This window comes from Cetorhinus maximus, chromosome 4, assembly GCF_964194155.1.
Source record: "Cetorhinus maximus chromosome 4, sCetMax3.hap1.1, whole genome shotgun sequence".
In the NCBI taxonomy this organism is placed as follows: Eukaryota; Metazoa; Chordata; class Chondrichthyes; order Lamniformes; family Cetorhinidae; genus Cetorhinus; species Cetorhinus maximus.
In genome coordinates, this window is record NC_135882.1 from 10,516,358 (window position 1) to 10,537,723 (window position 21,366).

General features: G+C 41.7%; 1 protein-coding gene across 3 annotated transcripts in view; it reads left to right on the top strand.

The window, feature by feature from the left end:
* ctdp1 (CTD (carboxy-terminal domain, RNA polymerase II, polypeptide A) phosphatase, subunit 1) overlaps positions 1–21,366 on the top strand; it is a 285,110-nt gene that overhangs the window by 108,748 nt on the left and 154,996 nt on the right. For 2 of the 3 annotated variants that reach the window (XM_078539924.1, XM_078539925.1), the window contains exons 10-11: positions 459–689; positions 20,494–20,671. In XM_078539924.1, coding sequence (XP_078396050.1) covers positions 459–689; positions 20,494–20,671 — 409 coding nt within the window. Of the gene's footprint in view, positions 1–458; positions 690–11,988; positions 14,228–20,493; positions 20,672–21,366 lie in introns of those variants that run through there. The other variant, XM_078539926.1, reaches the window with a different exon arrangement.

A 21,366-nucleotide genomic window follows, 5' to 3' on the forward strand; every position in this document is an offset into this window, starting at 1 on the left:
TTTGTGGTATCACCCCTACGTACCTCTGCAATCCATGCGCACACACCTGTACTTTGTGTCCCTAAGATTACAGCTTCTTGTGCAACCTCCTTCCCTGCATTTCATCATTGGCTTCAGTCACTCAAACTCCAGAGCCTGGAATTCCCTCTGTAAACGCTGCCTCTCTCTCTCTCTCTCTCTCTCTCTCTCTCTCTCTGTCTTATAAAACCTTTCTTTAACCCAGTTTTTTGACCAGATGTTTGGTCACCTCTCCTAATATTTCCTTATTTGGCTTGGTGCCCGTTTCTTCATCTGATCATGGTTATGTGATGCTCCCTAGGATGCTTTCCTATGTCAAAAGTGCTGTATGTATGCACGGCAGTGAGTAACTCCGCTCCACGTACTGAACGATCAATCAGGCTGCTGTGGAAATTGGCCGCTATCAGTTAAAAATGTTTATTTTTGTGCCTTTTTTGCAGAACCAACAGCCCTGCCAGTTTCCCTGAAGCCCAAGGTGGTTTGCAAACACCACTGTTTCATCCGACTCCCATTCACCCGAAGACTCAGCCCGGACCTGAAGTCCGCATTTACGATCCCAACACAGGAAAGCTCATCCGGAAAGATTCTCAGGGGAACAGGCAATCCGTGTGTATCCAACCTCCGGCTCCACCGGTCACGTTATCCGTTCATGGGGAACAGTCGTCATTCAGGTAACGTTCCCGGGAAGAGTCTGAACGTTCCGTTGTAGGTTTAAGTCAGAAGAGTACAACATACTGATCGTAAACAGCTCTCCCTTGAAGATTATGGTTAGAAATGGCATCTCTAGGATATGGTGGACACTTCCCACAGAAACAGCATTGCTATTAGCTTCCAGCGACCAACTCTAGGGATTAGAAATGAAGTAGAGAAGGCAGACTTTTGGATGGAAATTTGCAATGGGTTATCTCCGGCAGTTTGGGGAGCTTGGTCTGAACAGTGTGCTCTTTGAAATGCACCATGACTGACTTCCATTCCTTAATAACAGTCGTGGAGCAGCATGACCTGTAACCTCCAACCACCGCAAAGCCCTGTCCCCACCTGCCCATTCCACACACACACAGACACACACACACACAGACACACACACACACAGACACACACACACACAGACACAGACACACACACACACACAGACACACACAGACACGGACACACACACACAGACACACACACACAGACACACACACAGACACACACACACAGAGAGACACACACACAGAGACACACACACACACAGAGACACACACACACACAGACACACACACACACAGAGACACACACACACAGAGACACACACACACACACACACAGAGACACACACACACACAGACACACCACACACACACAGACACACCACACACACACAGACACACACACACACAGACACACACACAGGCACACACACACACTTTCCCCATGTGACTTATCACTGGCAGAGACTGGGTGTGTTCATTCATACAGAGAAGGGAGGAGGGACAACCACCCCGCGCTACCCTTATGCACTGCTTGATGGCTTGTCAGAGGCTCAGGGGACTGTTTGCTTGTCTGTCCTTTCACCTCGGGGCAACGTGGTTCTCAGTGACCACAAAGACAAAGAGAGAACTTAACGCCATTAAAAAAATCTGTTGATTCATATGCATGAGTTTGGTCTAATTGTAAACGATTTTAAAAATATCTATATTTTTTTAAAAATCTGTTCTTGCAAGTGCAAATATCACTATGATTTGCAAACACTAACATTGTTTTTAAACAAAGGGTAATTTCTGTTCTTATTTCATACACATTCCTGGCCATATATTAGAGAATTTATTAAAGGAAGCCCATGTGGTTCACCTATTATGAGCAGATAGTTTTATTCACCTCATCAGTTTATTGGGTTTGAGTTGAAAACATGTGACGCTTCTCTTATGCAGGGTGGGGCTCAAGTTAGTGTTTCTCAATGCACAGAGCCATTGTTGTGAAGGAAACATGTTCTGAACCGGTTTTCCTTGGTTGACTGCGCACACCATTCTCCATGAATGATGGCTGTGCACATTGCCTTCCATGTTTGCTCCTAGCTTGTACCATCACCCTGCATGCAACCTGTGCTGGTTAAGAGAGCAGAGTGAACAGAGCAATCTCTCAGATGGCTGAAGCCTTCATCTTAGTGGAGAGAACAAAGTTGTTGTTGAAAGAATTAAGTTGGCTCCTTCCTGATGTTATATATCAAACCCTTCCACCCCATTGGAGAGGGTAAGACTATTCCCCAGATGCAGTTGTCATCTCACGGGCTGACTTTGGAGGCTTAAAAAATGGCTAAGTGGAGTCTTTTCTGTTCTGTTGTCTAAACCTGTCACAAGGACTAATGTGTGGTTTGGAAGAGCAATTCCTTCTCTGGAAAGAAATCATCATGAGAAGCACAATAGTGGCAGAAGGAGCAAAATGACTGAAGAAAGACATATTATTCATCATCTAGGTTTTAACAGTTATTCTTCTAAGGGTTGATTCCAAATAGCTGCTTAATCCCTCCTGGATTGACCATCAACCTTCTAGAGTATTCTATTTGTTGCTCTTTTATCTTTGTTCTCGAAGTGAAATTGGCAAAATTGTTTTTTTTTCTTTTCCTTCTCATCTTTATTTTATTTGCTCACTTATTTTCTCTATTCTAATTATTTTTCCCTTCCTACCCCACCCCACCCCATCCCATAAAACAGACTTCTGATTCATGTTGCAACCACTTGATCTCGGTGAAATTTCTCCCATATTCCACAACTTTACACTCTGTAGCCAAGAAAGAGGCTGCTGTGTATTTTTGTGAATCATCTCCTGGCTTAATGCAAAAATGAAAGTTGCTGCCAGATGGTATAGCAAGAGCATTGAGGGTCATTTAAACAACAAAGATACAGCCTATGGTATACGGAATATACTTTTGATGAAAGAATGGTAATAATGCACCCAAGGTTAAGGTTTCTTTCAGTAGCTTATATAAGGTGTGTGTGAAGCTGTTTTGCTGATGTTGTAATGACCAAACCATTATGTATTCTGATTGGTGTGTCTGTTTAATTTGTTACTTAACTGCATCTGAAATAGAATTGGCAAGTGGCAGCCTTAACTTTTCCCACATGTCAGTAAAATTCTGTGCAGTGTTGGATGAATAGAAGCAAGGAAAATGTTGAATTTATGACCGTTAACATTTTGACAAATTCAGCTTTGAAACGTTGGATCTCAAATGGCAGTTGCTGTAATTTTTGACATCCACATCTTGGATGCGTGTCAGTTTTTCAGAGGGAAATAATAACGTTATGTGACCTTGACCATATGGTGAGGATGAACATGTTCAGTTATTTGATTCTTCTAACTATAGAATGCTAGTCTGCCTAGATAAATAAAAACACCCAGGACCAAGGGAAAATTGATGCTAAGCAGCTGATCACTGGTATGAATCGCTAAGCTTCATAATATTCTGATGCCAATGTATCCTTCCAAGGACTTCATATTTAGTATTGCAAGCATTGCCTTATACATAAGATTGGATCTTTTTACCTGGTATTTCTTGCAAAGGTAGTGGACAATGGCCCAGACCTTCTGAAGCAGGGAATCTGTTTGTTAGATCTTTGTCCCTCCGCCTTGAGCTCAAAAGAAACTGCACTACAGATTGCTGGAAGTGTAAGTGGATAACTACACGGTGAGGACCACAGAGCATCTGAGACCTTGACGAAGGACAGGACCTACAACCTATCTCCTTAACCAGCGAGATTCATGGATTAAGATAGAGGATGCAAGTAACATCCCAGAAATAGCTGTAAATCAGGAATTGGAAGTGAGGGAGGAACTCTTTACAATCACCAGGGAAATCACCAGCAGATTGTTGGAACTGCGAGTTGACAAGTTCCAGGGTCCTGATGGATTTCATCCCAGGGCCTTAAAGGAAGTGACTAGTGAGATAGTTGATGCATTGATTTTAATTTTCCAAAATTCACTAGATTCGAGGAAGGTTCCATTTGATTGGAAAATAGCAAATGTAACTCCTTTATTCAAAAAGGGAGGGGACAGAAAGCAGGAAACTATAGACCAGTTAGCCGAACATCTGTCATGGGGACGATGTTAGAACCTATTATTAAAGATGTTATAACAGGGCACTTAGATACATTCAAGGTGACCAGGCAGAGTTAACATGGCTTTTTGAAAGGGAAATCATGTTTAACCAATTTATTGGCGTTCTTTGAAGAAGAAACAGGTGCTGTGGATAAAGGGGAACCAATGGATGTACTGTACTTGGGTTTTTAGAAGGCGTTTGATAAGGTGCCGCATCAAAGGTTATTGCACAAAATAAAAGCTCATGATGTAGGGGGTAACATATTGGCATGGATAGAAGATTGGTTAGCTAACAAGAAACAGAGAGTGGGCATAAATGGGTAATTTTCTGCTTGGCAAGATGTGACGAGTGGTGTGTCACAGGGATCAGTGCTGGGGCCTCAACCCTTTACAATTTATATAAATGACTTGGATGAAGGTACTGATGTTATGGTTGCTAAATTAGCTGAAGACACAAAGGTAGGCAGGAAAGTAAGTTGTGAAGAGGACGTAAGGAGGCTACAAAAGAATACAGATAGGTTAAGTGAGTCAGCAAAGACCTGGCAAATGGAGTATAATGTAGCAAAATGTGAGGTGGCCCATTTTGGCAGGATGAATAAAAAAAGGGGCATATTATCTAAATGGTGTGAGATTACAGAGCTGAGATGCAGAGGGAGCTGGGTGCCCTAGTGCATGAATCGCAAAAGATTTGTTTGCAGGTGCAGCAAGCAATTAGCAAAGCTAATGGAATGTTATCGTTTATTGCGAGGGGAATTGAATAGAAGAGTGGGGAGGTTATGCTTCAGTTGTACAGGGCACTGGTGAGACCATATCTAAAGTAGTGTGTGCAGTATTGGCCTCCTTATTCAAGGAAAGATGTAAATGCATTAGAAGCAGTTCAGAGAAGATTTACAAGATTAATACCTGGAATGGGCGGGTTATCTTATGAGGAAAGTGCTGGACAGGCTATGCTCGTATCCACTGGAGTTTAGAAGAGTAAGAGGCGACTTGATTGAAACATATAAGATCCTGAAGGGACTTGACAGGGTGAATGTGAAAAGGATGCTTCCTCTTGTGGGGGAATCTAGATCTCGGGGGGTCACTGTTTAAAAATAAGGGGTCACCCATTTAGCACAGAAATGAGGAAAAAAAATTTCTGAGGGTTGTGAGACTTTGGAATTCTTATCCTCAGAAGGTGGGTGAGACAGAGTCCTTGAATATCTTTAAGGCAGAAGTAGATAGATTCTTGATAAGCAAAGGAGGGGGGATGGTGAAAGGTTATCAGGGTAGGCAGGAATATGAGGTTAAAATCAGATCAGCCATGATTTTATTGAATGGCGGAGGAGCTGAGTGGCCTACTCCTCCTGGTTCATATGTTCATAGAAACAGAAGAAAGATAGAGAAGGAGAGTGAATTAATTCAAGTAGGTGCAGAAAGAGAAATAAAGCGAGGGAAAGAAATATTGGATCGAAAGAGGGAAAGAAATGAGACAAAGGAAAAGGTGAGAAAAAACATCAAATAAATTATTGCTCCCTTTCAGGGCCAGAGGGGTTGAGTAGCATTGCAGGGACAGTAAATCTCATCCTTAAAAGCATCCTTGCATTGTTAAGTACTAGCCCTAACTACTTTTGGTGAGTTCCATTTGTTTTAGCAGTAGAAATGCAACAAGTTCTTGAAATTCATGGGGAGGGTGAGGGTGGTCTCCTATTTTCACGAGGCTGAGGGGAGGGCATCACCAATCATCCAGCAGTGTGTGGCGATTCACATCTCATGAACTATCTCTTCCTCACCGTCAGTTGCTGGGTTATTGAGCATGGTGTGCGCATTAACTCAGCTACTTTTTTCCCGCATATTCTGGCCTGATATAAATGGTGTATTTGTTCCCATTGATTGTGTGTAACTGCGTGTCATAGCTCGTACTTGGCTTGTGTATTCTTCCTCCTCGCAGGAGGTGAGCTACTTGGAACCAGTGCATCATTGTCTTTCCAATGTTGACAGATGTGCACGCAATACTCAAATAAATAGCTTTTTTTTTAAAAAAAAAACTTCACAATGACATTGGCCAGAATTTTCCCGCCGGTGATTTGGAGGCGGGGCCCGCTCGCCGACGGGAAAATGACGCGGGATGACGTCGGGAGGAACCCCCGACGTAATCCCGGTCCCTTTAAATTTTCAGGAAGGCGGGGGGACAGCGAAATCAGCTGTCCACCCGCCGACCTGTCAATGGCCAATTGAGGCCGTTGACAGGGTAGTTAAAGTGATTGAAGGCCCTGCCTGTCCAACCTTAAGGCTGGCGTGCAGGCCAGGAGCCCCGGTGGGCTCCTGATAATACATAAAACTTCATCCACTGGCGGGATGAGGTTTTGAGGTTTCATGTTCCTTTTTAAAAACTTTAATAAATGTAATGTTATATTTATTAACATGTCCCATCTCGTGTGACATTGTCATATGAGGGGGACATGTTAATAATATTTTTAATTTTCTATTTTTTCATTTTTGTACCCTGTCACTAATCTCCCTGAGACAGCACTTAGCCTCAGGGAGCAGTGCGCTCTTTCATGCACATGCACGAAAGAGCGCACTTTGACAGCTGGGGATTCCCTCCCCACACCCGCACAGGAAGCGCATAATGCTTCCCGTCAGGCAGGCCGCTGAGCGGGCCTTAATTGGCCCGCCCGCTCAAAATGACGGCGGGCCCCGCACGCCCACCAAGGGCAAAATTCTGCCCATTGAATTTTACCTGAATAAGGTGTTTTCAATGCAACAGTCTAACTCTGTTACAACCTCAACTACTGATGATTAGAAAAGGCCTGATACTTTGAGTCGAAATGAGTTTTAGTCCCTCTCTTTGACCCTTAGGTTTGCTGTTGCCTTGCTGTTGCTGCTCTCTTGTCCTGTCCAGGTTTACTGGTGCCTCCTATTCCATCTTGGATTGTGTGTCCTCGACTTCAAATTAATAGGAACTGACAACGATCTTACTGAAGTACAGCTATTTTGTGTAAAATCATTTCGGAGGTCTCGTGTTTTTGTGTTAAGTCATCAAGACTCATTAAATATTCTTGGGGAATAGGATAAGTGCCTGTTTCTTTAGAACAGGTTAATGGGTATAATTAGCAGTGTCAGGTAGTTGCACAAATGATCGTGAACCGTGGCATAAGTTGTCATTTGACAGGGAAGTCAGAAATGAATCATGGTCTGAAAATACAGTTTAATTGTCTAGGATGACAAATATGCCCCTTTAACATTTGTAAAATGTAGTTTTGTATGCAACATGAGAGAAAAAAAAATCCTCTTTGCTATTAAACAACTGCGCTGCTGAACCATTTTAAATGTGAAACCCATTGCTGCAACTTCGCAAAAGTGCAAGTCTATATTTTTACTGATATACAAATGTCACTTGTGTCAGTGAATCAGAATTCATGAAGGTTCCTGAATCGCTGATCTTGCATTGTTGGTTTATAATAATCATTTACTTGGTCACAGTTGAGTTGGTGTTGTTTCTCTATTCCGGCTGCTGACCTTGTGGAATTCTGCTCCCAACAGCATGGCCATCAGATCCAGAATTTATACACCCTGCCTGTCAACGTGTAGATAAATTTAAGTGCCGCTGCTGATTATTTATTATTCATTGCAATGTAAGGAATACAAATCAAACAATCATTACAAAAAGGCACGCAACAGACGACTGGCTACAGCCCGTCAAGGGATGGGCCATGGATTTACCCCTGTGACATTTGTCACATGCATCTTTTGTGTGGGATATTAGGCATTCTTTAGTAATGAAATAATTTCTTGGGGAATGTAAAGGTAAACTAGCAGCCGTTTCACAGCAGAACTGTTACTATAAATTTGCATCTGGCATTTCTTTTGGCTGGTGTGTGTACAAGTCGCAGCACGATGACATGTGGCTTTGGATCAGTCCTTTTCTGTACGAGAGTGACCTGACCGGAGGCAGCGAAGATCGAACACAGTAATTCCTTGCTTAGCATTGTAGTTGTGTTTCTGAAAGTGCAACTTGAAGTGAAACAGCTTTTAAGGGTATCGGATTTTCTCATTACAATCGATGTAAATGCTGTAGCTGGCTATGTAGGACCCTTTTTTGTCAGGAAAAACATGAAAACATGATATCCTGTAAGCTGGAATACTATTGATTGCTAAATTCCCATATTTGTAAATAAAGTAACCTACAAAATAAAATAAATTAAAAAATATAAAAGAAATATGCTAACTCTTTCCACTTACTTCCCGCTTTGCCAACCCTCTTTCTCTCTCTCTCCTGCTCGCCAACTCTCTCTCTTTCATTCCCTCCCCCTCCCTCACCTCCCCCTCCTGCCAACTCTCTCTCTCACTCACCAATTCTCTTTCTCTCTCTCTCTCTCTCTCTCACTCTCTCCCTCCCACTTGCCAACTCTCGGTCTCTTGCTCGCTCCCTCTCTTCCCTTCTCTCTCCCCATCCCCTCTTTCCCTCACCCACTCTCCCACACACACACACACACACTCTCTCTCTCTCTTGCTTGCTTGACAAATCTTTCTCTCTCCAGCTCGCCAACTCTCTCTCTCCACCTCTCTGCCACCTCCCCCCCTCCCCATCTCTTTCTCTTTCTCTCTCTCCTCGCGAGGGCTCAGGAGAGTCGTGACGAGAGGGTGTAAGTGAGCAAGGGAATGAGAAGGGCTGTAAGTGAGACAAAGTTGGGGAGGGAATCAGGGAGGGAAGCGGCATTACCTGAAGAGCTTTGCCAGGGACTGTACCCATACCTTGGCAGCTGTTAGACAGAAGGAACCTGCACTTCCACCTTGCATCCTCAGGACATCTTAAAGTGCTTCTCAGCCAGTTAGTTATTTATTGAAGGACAATTAGTTATTTAATATAGGCAATTTGGGCACTCAGCACCACCAGGTCCCACACACAGCAAATGGAGGAAAAAATGGAGTCTCTTAGGACTGTCTGGTCAATGGTTCGAAGCTGATACTGCATTGGTAACAGTTATAATTTTATTTAAGCAGAAGAGAGGCTTAATACATTACAGCAACTGTTTACAAAGAGCAATTGAAAATTATTACCTGCTATTATCCTTTCATAGTAGGTATGGCCCATTTCTTGTTCTTTCTAGCATAGGTGTTTGTACCGTGTGCCTCCTGACCCTACTAAACTGATAATGACCCAAATTCACTAGGATATATTTCTGAAAACCAGGTTTACAGAAATACCCATCCAATCATGTGTCTTCCATGCCCTCCATTTTACCCAATCAGGAACCTGGCAAGACCTGTGTTCAGCACAGTCCTGAGGCCCCCCCCTTATCTACTGTTCAGCCTGAGCACAAGTGTTTTTTCTGTTTCCATGGTGATGTAAGCAAAGACCTTGGCGACAATGGGTTTTAATTAGAGGCTGGTTTTTAAATTTGCTTTAAACTTAACAAAAATGAGACCAAGTCAACAGAACTGCAATAAATAAGAACTATAAACTGGCAATTTTAAGTATTAAACTACAGTCTAGCAAAGCTTAATGCTGAAAATTAACAACAGAAAGTTTACGTTTGGTTATATTTTTTGCCCATTTCCAACGAGATGGGAGATAAAGCCTGAAAACAGCCCTAAATTTCACCCTGTACTGGTTTTTCTCTCTCACCTAACAAAAATAATAGTTCGTACGCAGTAACAAGGCCACTTGTGATGCAGCCATCTCTGCAGCAGCAGAATGTCCAAGCAGTGTGCTCTTAAAGAAAGGAGCTTTCAGAGAAAAGCTTAAGATCACTTAACTCTTGCAGTGCCTAACCCTTCAAAAGCCCATACCCGTACAAAGGCCCATGTCTTGTGTGTGCGCATGTGTATCCCTCCTAATTTTCTCACTCGCCTTTCTTTTGTGCTATCACAGCTCCCTCATTTTGAAATGTCATTTATTTTCCTTGTTTTACTTTCTGCATTTAATCAGAATGCTAGTGGAGATCTGGTCAGAATTAGATAGAGAGAAACTCTTCCCGTTGGTGGAACGGTCCAGAGCCGGAAGGTACCGATTTAAGGTGAAATGGCAAAAGAATCAAAGGTGGAACGAGGAAGAATCCTTTTACGTAGTGCGAGTTCGCGACCCGGAACGTATTGCCCAAGAGTGAGGTTGAGGCAGATTCAGTTGTGGCTTTCAAAAGAGAATTGGATAATTATCTGAGGAGAGAAAATTTGTAGATCGACGGGGAAAAAGACGGGGTGTGGGTCTAGCTGAGTTGCCCTTGAAGAGAACCAGCAGACACTGACGCTCTGAATGGCCTCCCCCTGTGCTGTAACCATTCTATGATGTGCATCAGTTCCTTAGACTTGTAAAGGAAGTGCACATATTAGCTTTACTTCAATTCAACAAAGCGTACAACTCCCAATTTTCTTTTATCAGTCCATCTTGTCATAGTTTCAGATTTGTTTTTCAATTCCAAACTCAGAGGGCAGAAATTAGTGGAAACGGTGTCATTGTATTCCCCTGTTCTTGCCTCTGAAATGTACGTTTTATCATTGTTGAGTCAAACCACAAATACATATAGATTCGAAAAAGAAACTGGCAGAGGGCTTGCAACATTCCTGCTCCTTCATCTACCTACTGTATTGAGATGGATAGACTGTCATTTTGACTTGGATTTCTGTGCCTGACCTCCTGAGAGTTACCTGATCTCCTGTGGTCTACAAGGTCTCATTACAAATTTGTACCTCAAGGCTTTGAATCATCTTTTTTGGTTACTGTACCATAGTGGATCGATGCTGAATTAATTCATCATGAAACATTAATCATGTTCAATTGTATGCAGGTGGTAGGTATTCACTGAGGATTCGCTCCTATAAATAGGCACAGACGGAAATTGCAGTTGTTGGATTAGGAGGTGTATGCTTGTCATGTGTAACTCTGTAAATAAATGGAAAAGTGCATAAAGATTGGTTCCAGTTCTGTACTTCGCCAACTGCAGTCAAACATGGGAAAAAGTTAACTGTGTTCCTCTCTGCAGATGCTGCCAGACCTGCTGAGTTTTTCCAGGTATTTTTATTTTTGTTTTGGATTTCCAGCATCTGCAGTTTTTTGCTTTTATCTTATGGGGAAAAGTTTGATCATGGCTTATGATTTAATCACTTAAAATTGATTAATTGCTAAAGTGATTCGCTGTTACAGGTAACTTTAAAGCACTAAGTTGTTGGGCAACAAATATTGCTCTTCGGGAGGCCCCTCTAGCATGTACTCCAACATTGACTTTCTCAGTGGGAAGGGAACTGACCATTGCATGTTCCATCGGACCTTAGGGGCTGCCGACAATTGAAGGATGTTGAAGCCGCATTACATCCTGTGCCCTGTTTTAAATGCCAGCTTGGCTCCGTTGGTAGCACACTCATCCCTGATTCAGGAAATTATACATTCAGGTCAGCGAACACATTAAACCGAGGCTTCATCTGCACTAATCAAAGAACAGGAGTCTAGAATAGGTTTAGCTTCAGAAGATGGGATAAAACTGAAGAGGAGACTTAAATGGACTGCAACTGTTGCTGGACAACTATTGTGATTACATTCGGAGAATGATGATCTTTGGGTACAAGATGTCTAGCATTTACCACTATGGGGCAATTAATTATGTTATCATTATCATGTTTCCTGGTGAATATTTATTGTGCTTTTTTGACATACCTTGAACATTGACTCCTTTCATGTGTAACCAAATGACATATTTTTGCACTTGATTTGTTTTTTGGTTTACAGTGCATCTACGCTGCAACACAGTATTCTATTTCTTCATGCATGAATAAAGTTATGGTATAAATCTGGAGCAGATTTCTTGACTGACTTCTGGCCTCTTTTGTAAAGTTACTAACCGAGAGTCATCTTTCGCACTACTCCAGATAAACCCTTACTTTTTTTTTTCTCTCTCCTTTCCCAATCTTATCTCTTTAAAGATTCTTTTTTGAAAAAGGCGATTCTCTTTAAGACTTGCGTAAGGACTGTGACATTGTACAGGAACATATTTTAACTCCCCCTGGATACGAAAGTTGAGGGAAGTTGGTACACGCACTTTCTTCACTGCTCCGACAATTCCTATAAATGGCTGCAAAACGCATTGGACCCCTGCCAGACATCACAGATGACTTCCTCTCCCTGGTGATGGGGGTGTTGATTTGAATGACATCCTTTTATGCTGTAATTTCTATTATTTATGAAACCTGTGGTTTCTGAAAATGAATGTGATAAAAACGTGCCTGTATCCTTCATGATTTTTATCTTTTTTTGAAAATAGTCGTGATGGTCTCTGTGGTGGCGCAATTTAAAGAAGTGCTGCTTTAAATTGGAGTTTTTAAAATGGCCCATTTAGATGCCTTAATACTTTAGCCATCAGTCTGAGACAGCGGTAGCAATTAGCTTATATAATAGCTATCACACACTTTCTATTCTTAATTGAAGTCTAAAATACCACTTGCTGTATTATTGGTAACCACGTTCTCTTTTAATTGGTGTATTATATACCACGCCACACATTATTCTTTTAGTTATTATATTGTATGCTATATCACAAATCTGATTATTTTAATTGGAGGAGATACAGGTGGTTATTTGTCCAGGCTAAAGGCCAGCCTTGGACTCATTAACAAGTTGCCTAAATTTATGACCCTCTTAAATCGGTGAATAATACTTTTCTGAATTGATTAAACTACGGTGTGCTGACTTAGGAAATGGAAAAGCTCAGAAGTCATGGAGCATTGGAACTCATTGTGAATTGGGGTTTCTTGGCTACATGTTTCAGGATTGTTGAGGCTACATTATCAAACTTTAATTAGTTTGATCATGTATAGAATGTTGAATGATCCTAACTAAAGCAGAAAGACGCTCAAAATGACTATTGAAATGAACGTGAGATTTTATGCTGCTCTAGGCAGATGCTTCTCTCACCTTCCTGGTGTGATTCTGTCATGTTTCTGTTAATTTTAGAATCCATCTTTTGTGCATTAGACCACAAGTAAGTTATGGGTTACTTAGGAGTGTGAAGAACAAAATCTATGCCTGGCCTTGGCTCTTAATAGATAAAAGATCAATTTAAAAACAGAGCGGGGAAGAAAAAACCTTTTTGCAAATGAAAAATGTTCAGTGAAGCAGAAAACCTGTTAGTGGATCCAGTGATATTGTAGTTTTGAATCAGTCGTTTGAATGGGATGAATTCCAACCTGGACTCTTATCGCTTGAAATTGGCCAGATTTATGTACCAAATTAATCAGAAAATAGCTGATCTTAGTTGGGCCAGATTCTGCTAACTTGTCCTTTGCTAATGTTTTCTGTTTGACAGCTGATTCACACCCCATCCAGCACTGCTTCCCTCTAATTTGACACGGTGTTGTACTATTTCCCTATTGCATGCTGCAGCCACCTTGCTGTACCACGTTGACCTAAATGTGTCAATTGAGTAGCTTTTGAATCAAAGAATATTTAATTCTCCAGAGCTGCTAATGATTTTTGACACAGAGCTTGCTGTGTTTGGTTCCTGGAACTGTGCTTGCTGACATTCAGTGGCTCCTGGTCCGACAATGCCGCAATTTTAAAATTCTCATCCTTGTCTTCAAATCCCTTGATGGCCTCTCCCCTTCCTATCTCTGTAACCTCCCCTCAGACCTACGATTGTCCCAGATCTCTGTGGTCCTTCAACTCTGGCCTCTTGAATAGCCCTCAGCTTCCAACGCTCCACCAGCTGCCAAGGCCCTAAACTCTGGAATTCCTTCTTTAAACCCCTCCGCCTCTCCACCCTCTGTTAAGCCGCTCCTTCAACCCTATTTCTTTGTTAATGGTTTTGGTCTTTTTCTTGTGGCTTGCTGTCATTTCCTAGGCACAGTTTATTAATAACTCAATGTCAGTATAGTTTAAATGCTGGTAAGGGTGTGAATGAAGTTTGCTCATCGTAGAATCATAAAAAAGGTCACTGCATAAGAGGGAGACATTTGGCCCTATTGTGCCTGTTTCTGCACCTGGTTAATGGACTTACAGCAATTTGTAAAGCCTGCAATTATTGATTGTAGTCGGTACAGTTACTACATTGCAGCTCTCGCAGTAATTTAGAGTATTAATTGCATTAAAAATATGATAGTACCAACCTAATACTTTACCCATATTCTGTTCTACTATTACTGAAATAAAGCATTCAGATACATTAAATTACTAAAGTCGGCATCTTTTTTTTTGCAAGAGAAGACAGCATACAAAATCAAATCAAGCATGATTGGAATATAGTGCATGGTATAACATAAAGCCTTTCTTTCATGAAACTTTTAATTCTGTTGAACTCCTCGCCAAATGGTTACTTAATGAAAGCAACTCCAGTAGGATAGTCCAATCTAAGAGAGCAGTAAGTTAACTGATAACTGAAGGGTCCCCAACTTTATTGACTTCTGTAGAAATTTGTAGTGCTATTGAACTGTAATAGCTCCTGAATCTGTCATGGCGACTATATTTCATTAAAGTGCACTTGGGAGTCCCACCACATGCTCCCATTAACTCAACAGCAAAGTAGTACATCACTCAGCTACTGCATGAATCCCACAGAACACTTGTCCACGTTTAGCTACAGATAAAATAATAGACAACAGAAAAGTGGGTAAGACACTATGGTAGCACAATGACCAAAGTAACATGGGCTGAATCTTGATGGATAAAAATGGCATGTTAATGATGCCGTCTATATTGAGTGCAAAAACTCGGCAACAAGTTCAGGGAATGAGAGTTGAGAATCTCCTGAATCTGTTGGTCAATTTACGCCGCTCCACCATTTTGCATTGCACAAAGAGCATCTCGCCCATAGCCCCTCTGTTATTGTTAAGAAGTTGCTGGATGCGTGCATTAATTACCTTGTAAGATTGCTGCAGAAAGTCAAATCTGGTCATTGGTAGTGTAAGTACCTTTTAATGATGTGATCATTGTCAGTGCGACGCCAATCAACCTCTCTGGCCCAGAAAGTGGACAGTTTAAACTGTTCAATCTCAACCTTGCAGTCAGTTGTCAGAAACTCAACAAAAATGCCAAATTTTAAATTAGTTTTTCTTATTTTCCTTTCTTGTTTCTCTTTATTAATCCATAATCCAATCTTTCTTTTCCTCTCTTTCTGTATCTAATTTGACTCTAATTCAACCTTTTTCTTTCTTTGCCCTTCCTCTGTTTCATTCTCAGTCCTCAAATCTCATTGGTTAAAGTCAAATGGAACTCTCCTGCTTTTGTTGTGTGTCAAGCACAACCGTGCCATAACCAATACCATGTTCCACCTGAAAGAAAAATACAAATAACCTGCCAACACCTACAATCTAAGCACTGGCACCTCCTTGACCATGTGCTTGTCAAATGGGAGGAAGAGCCTTATGTCAGGATAACTCATGCCATGTGAGGAGCTGACTGCTGATGGACCACCTCCTGAACTGCGCCAAGCTGAGTCTAAAGATCAGGCAAAACATCGTAAGTCAACTTGCCAAACATGGCCATAGTTAGATCTCTAAACTCCTCAAGGACCCTTCTATTGCCACACGACAACCACTGTGCAGTTTGACCTTCCTCCCCCAAGTGACGTAAAAGATGAATGGAAACTGCTCAGCGATCAGATCTTCAAGACTTCTGCTCAGGAAATAGATAGCTAGTCCCATTGCTCACCAAGGTACCAGATGCCCTGTGGCCCTCTCTACGCTGTTATCAGCTCACACCTCCAACAAATTGTGGTGCAAAAATATTTTGAGCTGAAGGGCGCTGGAAATGTCTTAACAACACAGAGTGAGATCCTTCACTGCAGCAAGTTCAATGTACCTGTCGATACATTGAGTTGATTTAAAGGATAAAAGCATTGATCATCCTTCCAGTTCTTCACAGAGGAGCTGAATAGGTTCTTAATAGGGTGTCTGATGACATTTGCAAAAGATCACTTTGGAAGTTTCTACTGAAGTTTCTCTTCACCTGGAGAAGAGCTGCAAATAGAAGACTAAAGATCATGAGAACATACCTGGATTACAAGCACATTTTTTTTTCCTTTGATGCAGAAACAGATTCTTTGGAGATGGTTTTGAATAGGCCAGATCTGAGCAGACAACAATGAGTTGATGGCCCAGGGAGGGAGAGTGTCTTATCTTGGTGGTTATGATGTCCTGGCAAGTAACCTGGCTTTAACATTTGGTGTTCTCAAACTGTTATTACCAAGACAAATTCACAAAAGAAAATAATATGGAGGATTCTGTATCAGTATGCATTGAATTTTGTTTTGGCCAATGCATTGAAACAATGACAAACCCATTTATGATGGATATTTGCATTGAATAATTAATGAGTGTAATTCCTGGCAGAGGCCTTGTGGTGCAGGGGTTAGTGTCCCTGCCACTGGGTCAGAAGCTCCGGGTTCAAGTCCAGGACTTGATGGCCATAGAAAGTGCGCTCATAATGCAGCCAAACAGGTTGATTGTCAGCTCGTAAATCCTCCTAATTCGCCTGATAGCAGTAAGAGTGGGAAAGTTTCCTGGTCAGTCAGACTACAGAAGGCAATGAAAAGCCTCTGCAGTACTTTCCCAAGCATAATCATGGACTAATCCAAAGGAAGTCCATGATCCAATGGAAGTCCATGATCCAATGGAAGTCCATGATCGCCAACTCCCTCTTAGGGAACGGTACCTGAAGGAGGAGGAATTACAATTCAACCAGCAAGTCTTTTAGTTGAAAACCAAGGAAATCTCTTACAGATGTGGGCAACTCCCACAATATTTTTAATTTACCTACCCATGTAAACTTGTGCAATACTAATAAAGTCCTATTTTGCCACAGCAATGTGAACTGTGAAAGTACCCTGCAATGCAATAATTGATTTTGATCTTTAAAGCATAGGGACTGTCTTGGGGTACTTTGAACATCCAGCATTGAGGCACGAATCACTCAAAACCAGCTCAGCCAGAGCGGAGCGTGTCATTGTACGCTTGTCACATGACTCCCGAAGCAGCTGCTCTACTCGAAACTCGGTCATGGCAGGAGACTCCCAGGAGGACAGCGAAAACACATTAGGGATGTCCTGAAAGTATCCCTGAAGAGGTCAAACATCCCCACCAACTCATGGAGCCCCTGGCTTGTGACCAACCGAAGTGGAGAAGATTCATTCGGGAAGGCGCCGAACACATCGAGAGACTTTGTCAGGAGCACACAGAGACGAAGTGGAGTCGTCGGAGAGAGCGCACAAACCTTCAAACAACTCGACCTTTCAAGCACCACCTGCCCCGCATGTGGCAAAATCTGCAGATCATGCATTGGACTTAGCAGCCATCTCAGAGCCCATCAAACTGGTGGGAAGCAAGTCACCCTCAGTCCCAAGGGACTGCCTAAGTAGGAGAGGAAGACAACTTTGAGATGCCATGTGTTGCTACTCACAGGTCTGGCATTGGTGCTGGAAGCAAATTGAGGTGATAATTAAGGATGCCATACATTAAAATGTACCGAATTTCTCTAAATTATACTGGTACTAATATACTGAATAAGCTGAGCGATAACATTTGTTTTCTCTATAAAATAAACTGTTATGCAATGTCGATGATCACCTGATTCTAAAAGGGGTGAATATTGTGTGAAAAATTGCCACAGTGCAAAGTATAAAGATAATCAGAAATATTAAGGTTCCCATTAATCATTTTAACTGAATATCAGTGAGATATTATCGTATCATCATTGGATTTTTAACATTTCAGCATCTACATCACTCTCAGTTTTGCAACAAAATAAAATTAACAGACACTGATTGATGGCCTTTTATTTTTTTTTTTAATCATCGGGGAAATTGTATTATGCTTCCCTGTTTGACACCAAAATGATTGCCAAGCATGCAAGAAATGTCCAGACCCATAATCCAACTCCATGTTTCTTTCCTCTGTTAAATTGGGCAATAAAACTTGACGTAATAAAAATTACATGATTCATCTGTGCCTTAGTAAAACGGTAATGTGTAGGGGAAAGAATGTAATTTCACGCATGTACTCAGCGCCTCATTCAATTCACGAATATGTTGTGCATTTTTCCAGTCAAAAGGTGGAGTCACATAATTGATCCACTTCTTCAATAACTGCAATAACCACAAAACATTTGAAAACGATTTGGATTGGCTCCTGTGATCGCCTTTAGGAAGACCTGTGCTAGCAAAATTTAGGAATGGCGGATCCCTAATATTCTTTATTAGAGTGGACGTTAGAACACAGTTAAATGCTCAATACACTTTAAACAGCTGAAAGGTGCCCTTAGCTTTAGTAAAAGGCGAATTTTCTCAACCCAACACTTGCAACAGGAACAGTGCAGTTTAGGTTAGGCCTCTTGTCTATCCCTGATTTTAAGCGCTCCAGCCCTGGTGGCTGTGCTTTCAGTTGCCAAGGTATAAACTCTGGAATTCCCACCGTAAACCTCTGTGCCACTCTACCTTTTAGTCTTCCTGTAAGATGCTCCTTAAAGCCTACTTCTTAGACCAAGCTTTTGGCCATCTGGCCTACTATCGCCTATAGTGCCTCAGTATTAAACTTTGCTTTATCATGCTCTTGTGAAGGTCCTTGAGATGTTCTGTTACATTAAGGATGCTATGTAAATGCAATTTGCTTTTGAAGTGGACATACTTCATATTTTACTGAAATGTTGCTGATAACACTACTGTATAAATGGGAAAGAGTTACTGAACGCGTTAATGGTTGTGGATTTCCTTTTTCACCTAGATTACTTTTACGATTCTTTGTACCAAGTTTATCTCCACAATTATTTTGAAAATACTTGCCGCTGTATAAGGTACTGCCAAAAGCCTATCAATAGTACTGCAGCAAGGCATCATACAACAGTCACTACAACTCACCCCATTTTTTCCCAAGATGAGGTTTTCATTTGGGTGATGAGCAATTTGCCAGGCGTTATGAAATTTCAGCAAGTTGGTATTGACTTCAGTAAGGCCTGTGTCTTAATCCTTTTTCGAATTCATTCCTACACCAAACAACACGAATGTGATCTGATACTTTGAGAAATGAAACAGCACTATGGGTGTACCTACACCACATGGACTGCAGCAGTTCAAGAAGGCAAGACCACCTTAAGGATGCCCACATCCTGTGAAAGAATACATTTAAAAAAGTAATTGATCTCTGCATTTATGTGTATTCAAGCTCAGCAGTGATAGCATATCTACTTGGAATGGTTGGAGGCCAGGGTGGGGAATGAAGTTCTGATACAGATCAGCTGTGATTTAATTGAGTGGCAGAACAAGCTCAAGGAGCTGAATGGCCCACTCCTGTTCATGTGTTTGCATCCTGTCTTGGAGTTTGTCTGTTCACTGGAAGGCTGGGATTGAGGAATTTAGAGTCAAAAGAGGTCTACAGCACAGAAATTGTCTGACACCTGGACGCCATTCTTAAACCATGGAGCGTATGAAAGGATTGACGAACTTCGTCTATTCTACGAATTATTCGGGAGAGAAATGAGGAACAATCTTTCACTTTGGGCGCTCTGTTGGCAATGAGGGGTCCAAATATAGCACAGAACAGATATAAAATAAAACTGCTAATTTATCCCAGCAATCTGCTGTATAATCCTTCTGGAAGAACCACTACAATTTACTTCAATCTTTGCTGTAGTTAGTGGCATTTGCTTGAAAGTGTCAATTGGATACCAATTGTCCATTATGGTGAACAGTTACATTTTCTTTGGACCCCTCCTGACCAGTGACTAAAGGGAGATTGTCTAGGTGCATTTTACAATTAAGTCGCTTCAGGCAGCGGAAAGAGGGGAGAAAGAAACCATCAGTTTGGATTGATTTCCATCTAAGCGAGTGATTTAACTCACTGAATAATTTAGTTTTCTCAGCACCATGCCATCTTCTTTAGTGTTTATGATAACTTGACAATTCAGTTGTGTACGGCTTCCCTCCTCTTCCTCTTTTGTGTTCCTTTTTCTCAAAGGGATTTGAACAAAAGTAGAATAAGTCGGTTGATTTAACACTATAGATCTTCAGCATAACTTAGGTGCAACTGTGGCATCCTTTTACCATACAGTAATATGTTTTGAATTTCAAGATAGCCCAGGGCAGATGGAGTAACTGTTTCAGATAACTTGAGTTACCCAACCCCATTTTGAAGACCCTTGTTCCTAATGGGCCCCCCCCTCTCCATTTTATTCTTATTCCCAATTCCAATTGGGCTGGGATGGTTGAAAGAAATCTATTGGGTTCCATTAAATGTTTTGGGGGTGTGTGCACGCGTGCCTGCATGTTTGCACGTGTGTGTGTCTGTGTTGTGTGTGTACTATTGCTGTTGCAGGTTTAAACTGGAAAAGTTTCGGGGGGGAAAAAAAATGACCCTGCCTTTCTCTTCCTGTCACACTCCCCGTGCGATCAATCAGAATCCTAGCAAGTAGACAATTTGCCTTCACCGAGGTCGTGTTGTGTGTTGCAGAGTTGTACAGCCGCACCAGCATGAGATGTTAGACGAAGATGAGCTGCCGAACTCCAGTCAGAGTGAGGAGAAGCCTGGCCCCTCTCGAGCCAGTGCTCGGAAACGTCAGCCGAGCATGTCTGAGACGATGCCCCTCTACACGCTCTGCAAGGAGGACCTGGAGAGCATGGACAAAGAGGTGAGAGAAAGGAAATTAGAAAGGGAGCAGGTTCAGACGGAGAAAGGGAAGTGATCGCTTGCAGCATTTGTGAGCTGTGATGGGAAGGTCAATGCACAAAATTATGCGGTTAAGATATGAGATTTACCAGTCGAGTCCTTCACTGATTTCCATACTGTTCTGTTCTAAATAACATGCAAAAAATCAGAGCGCACGCTGTTCAGACACAGAACTGCAATCTGAGACAGGATTCAAAAGAAATTCACTGAAACATCTCTATCACCAGTTAAGGTGCTGGATACAGATATTTGTTTAGCTTTGTGCTGATCTCTGACCGAATCAATTTCGGATCCAGTGGTGCTAATGAAACTAATGCATGCAAGTAATTTACTTATGGAGATGAAAACTTTTTTGTTACCTAACAGTAGAGTTTGTCGTTTGTATTATCTCTTCTTGCCTTCACTCCTTATTGTGATGCGGAGAAATATTTCAACGCAATTTGCGGTTGCAATTCAGATGCTTGAATTAACACGTAGAAAATGATCAGGTTTGCTTCAGTGGCCCAGAAACCTGAAATGGTCCTGGTATGAATTTGTGTCTTGTAAACTTGGTTATGAAAACTTTGTCTTGGCATTCATGCTTTACTGCAGGTTCTGCCAATATATAGGGCATAATGTACATAAGCATTTGATAGCTTAGCAGTCACGGTCCTAATA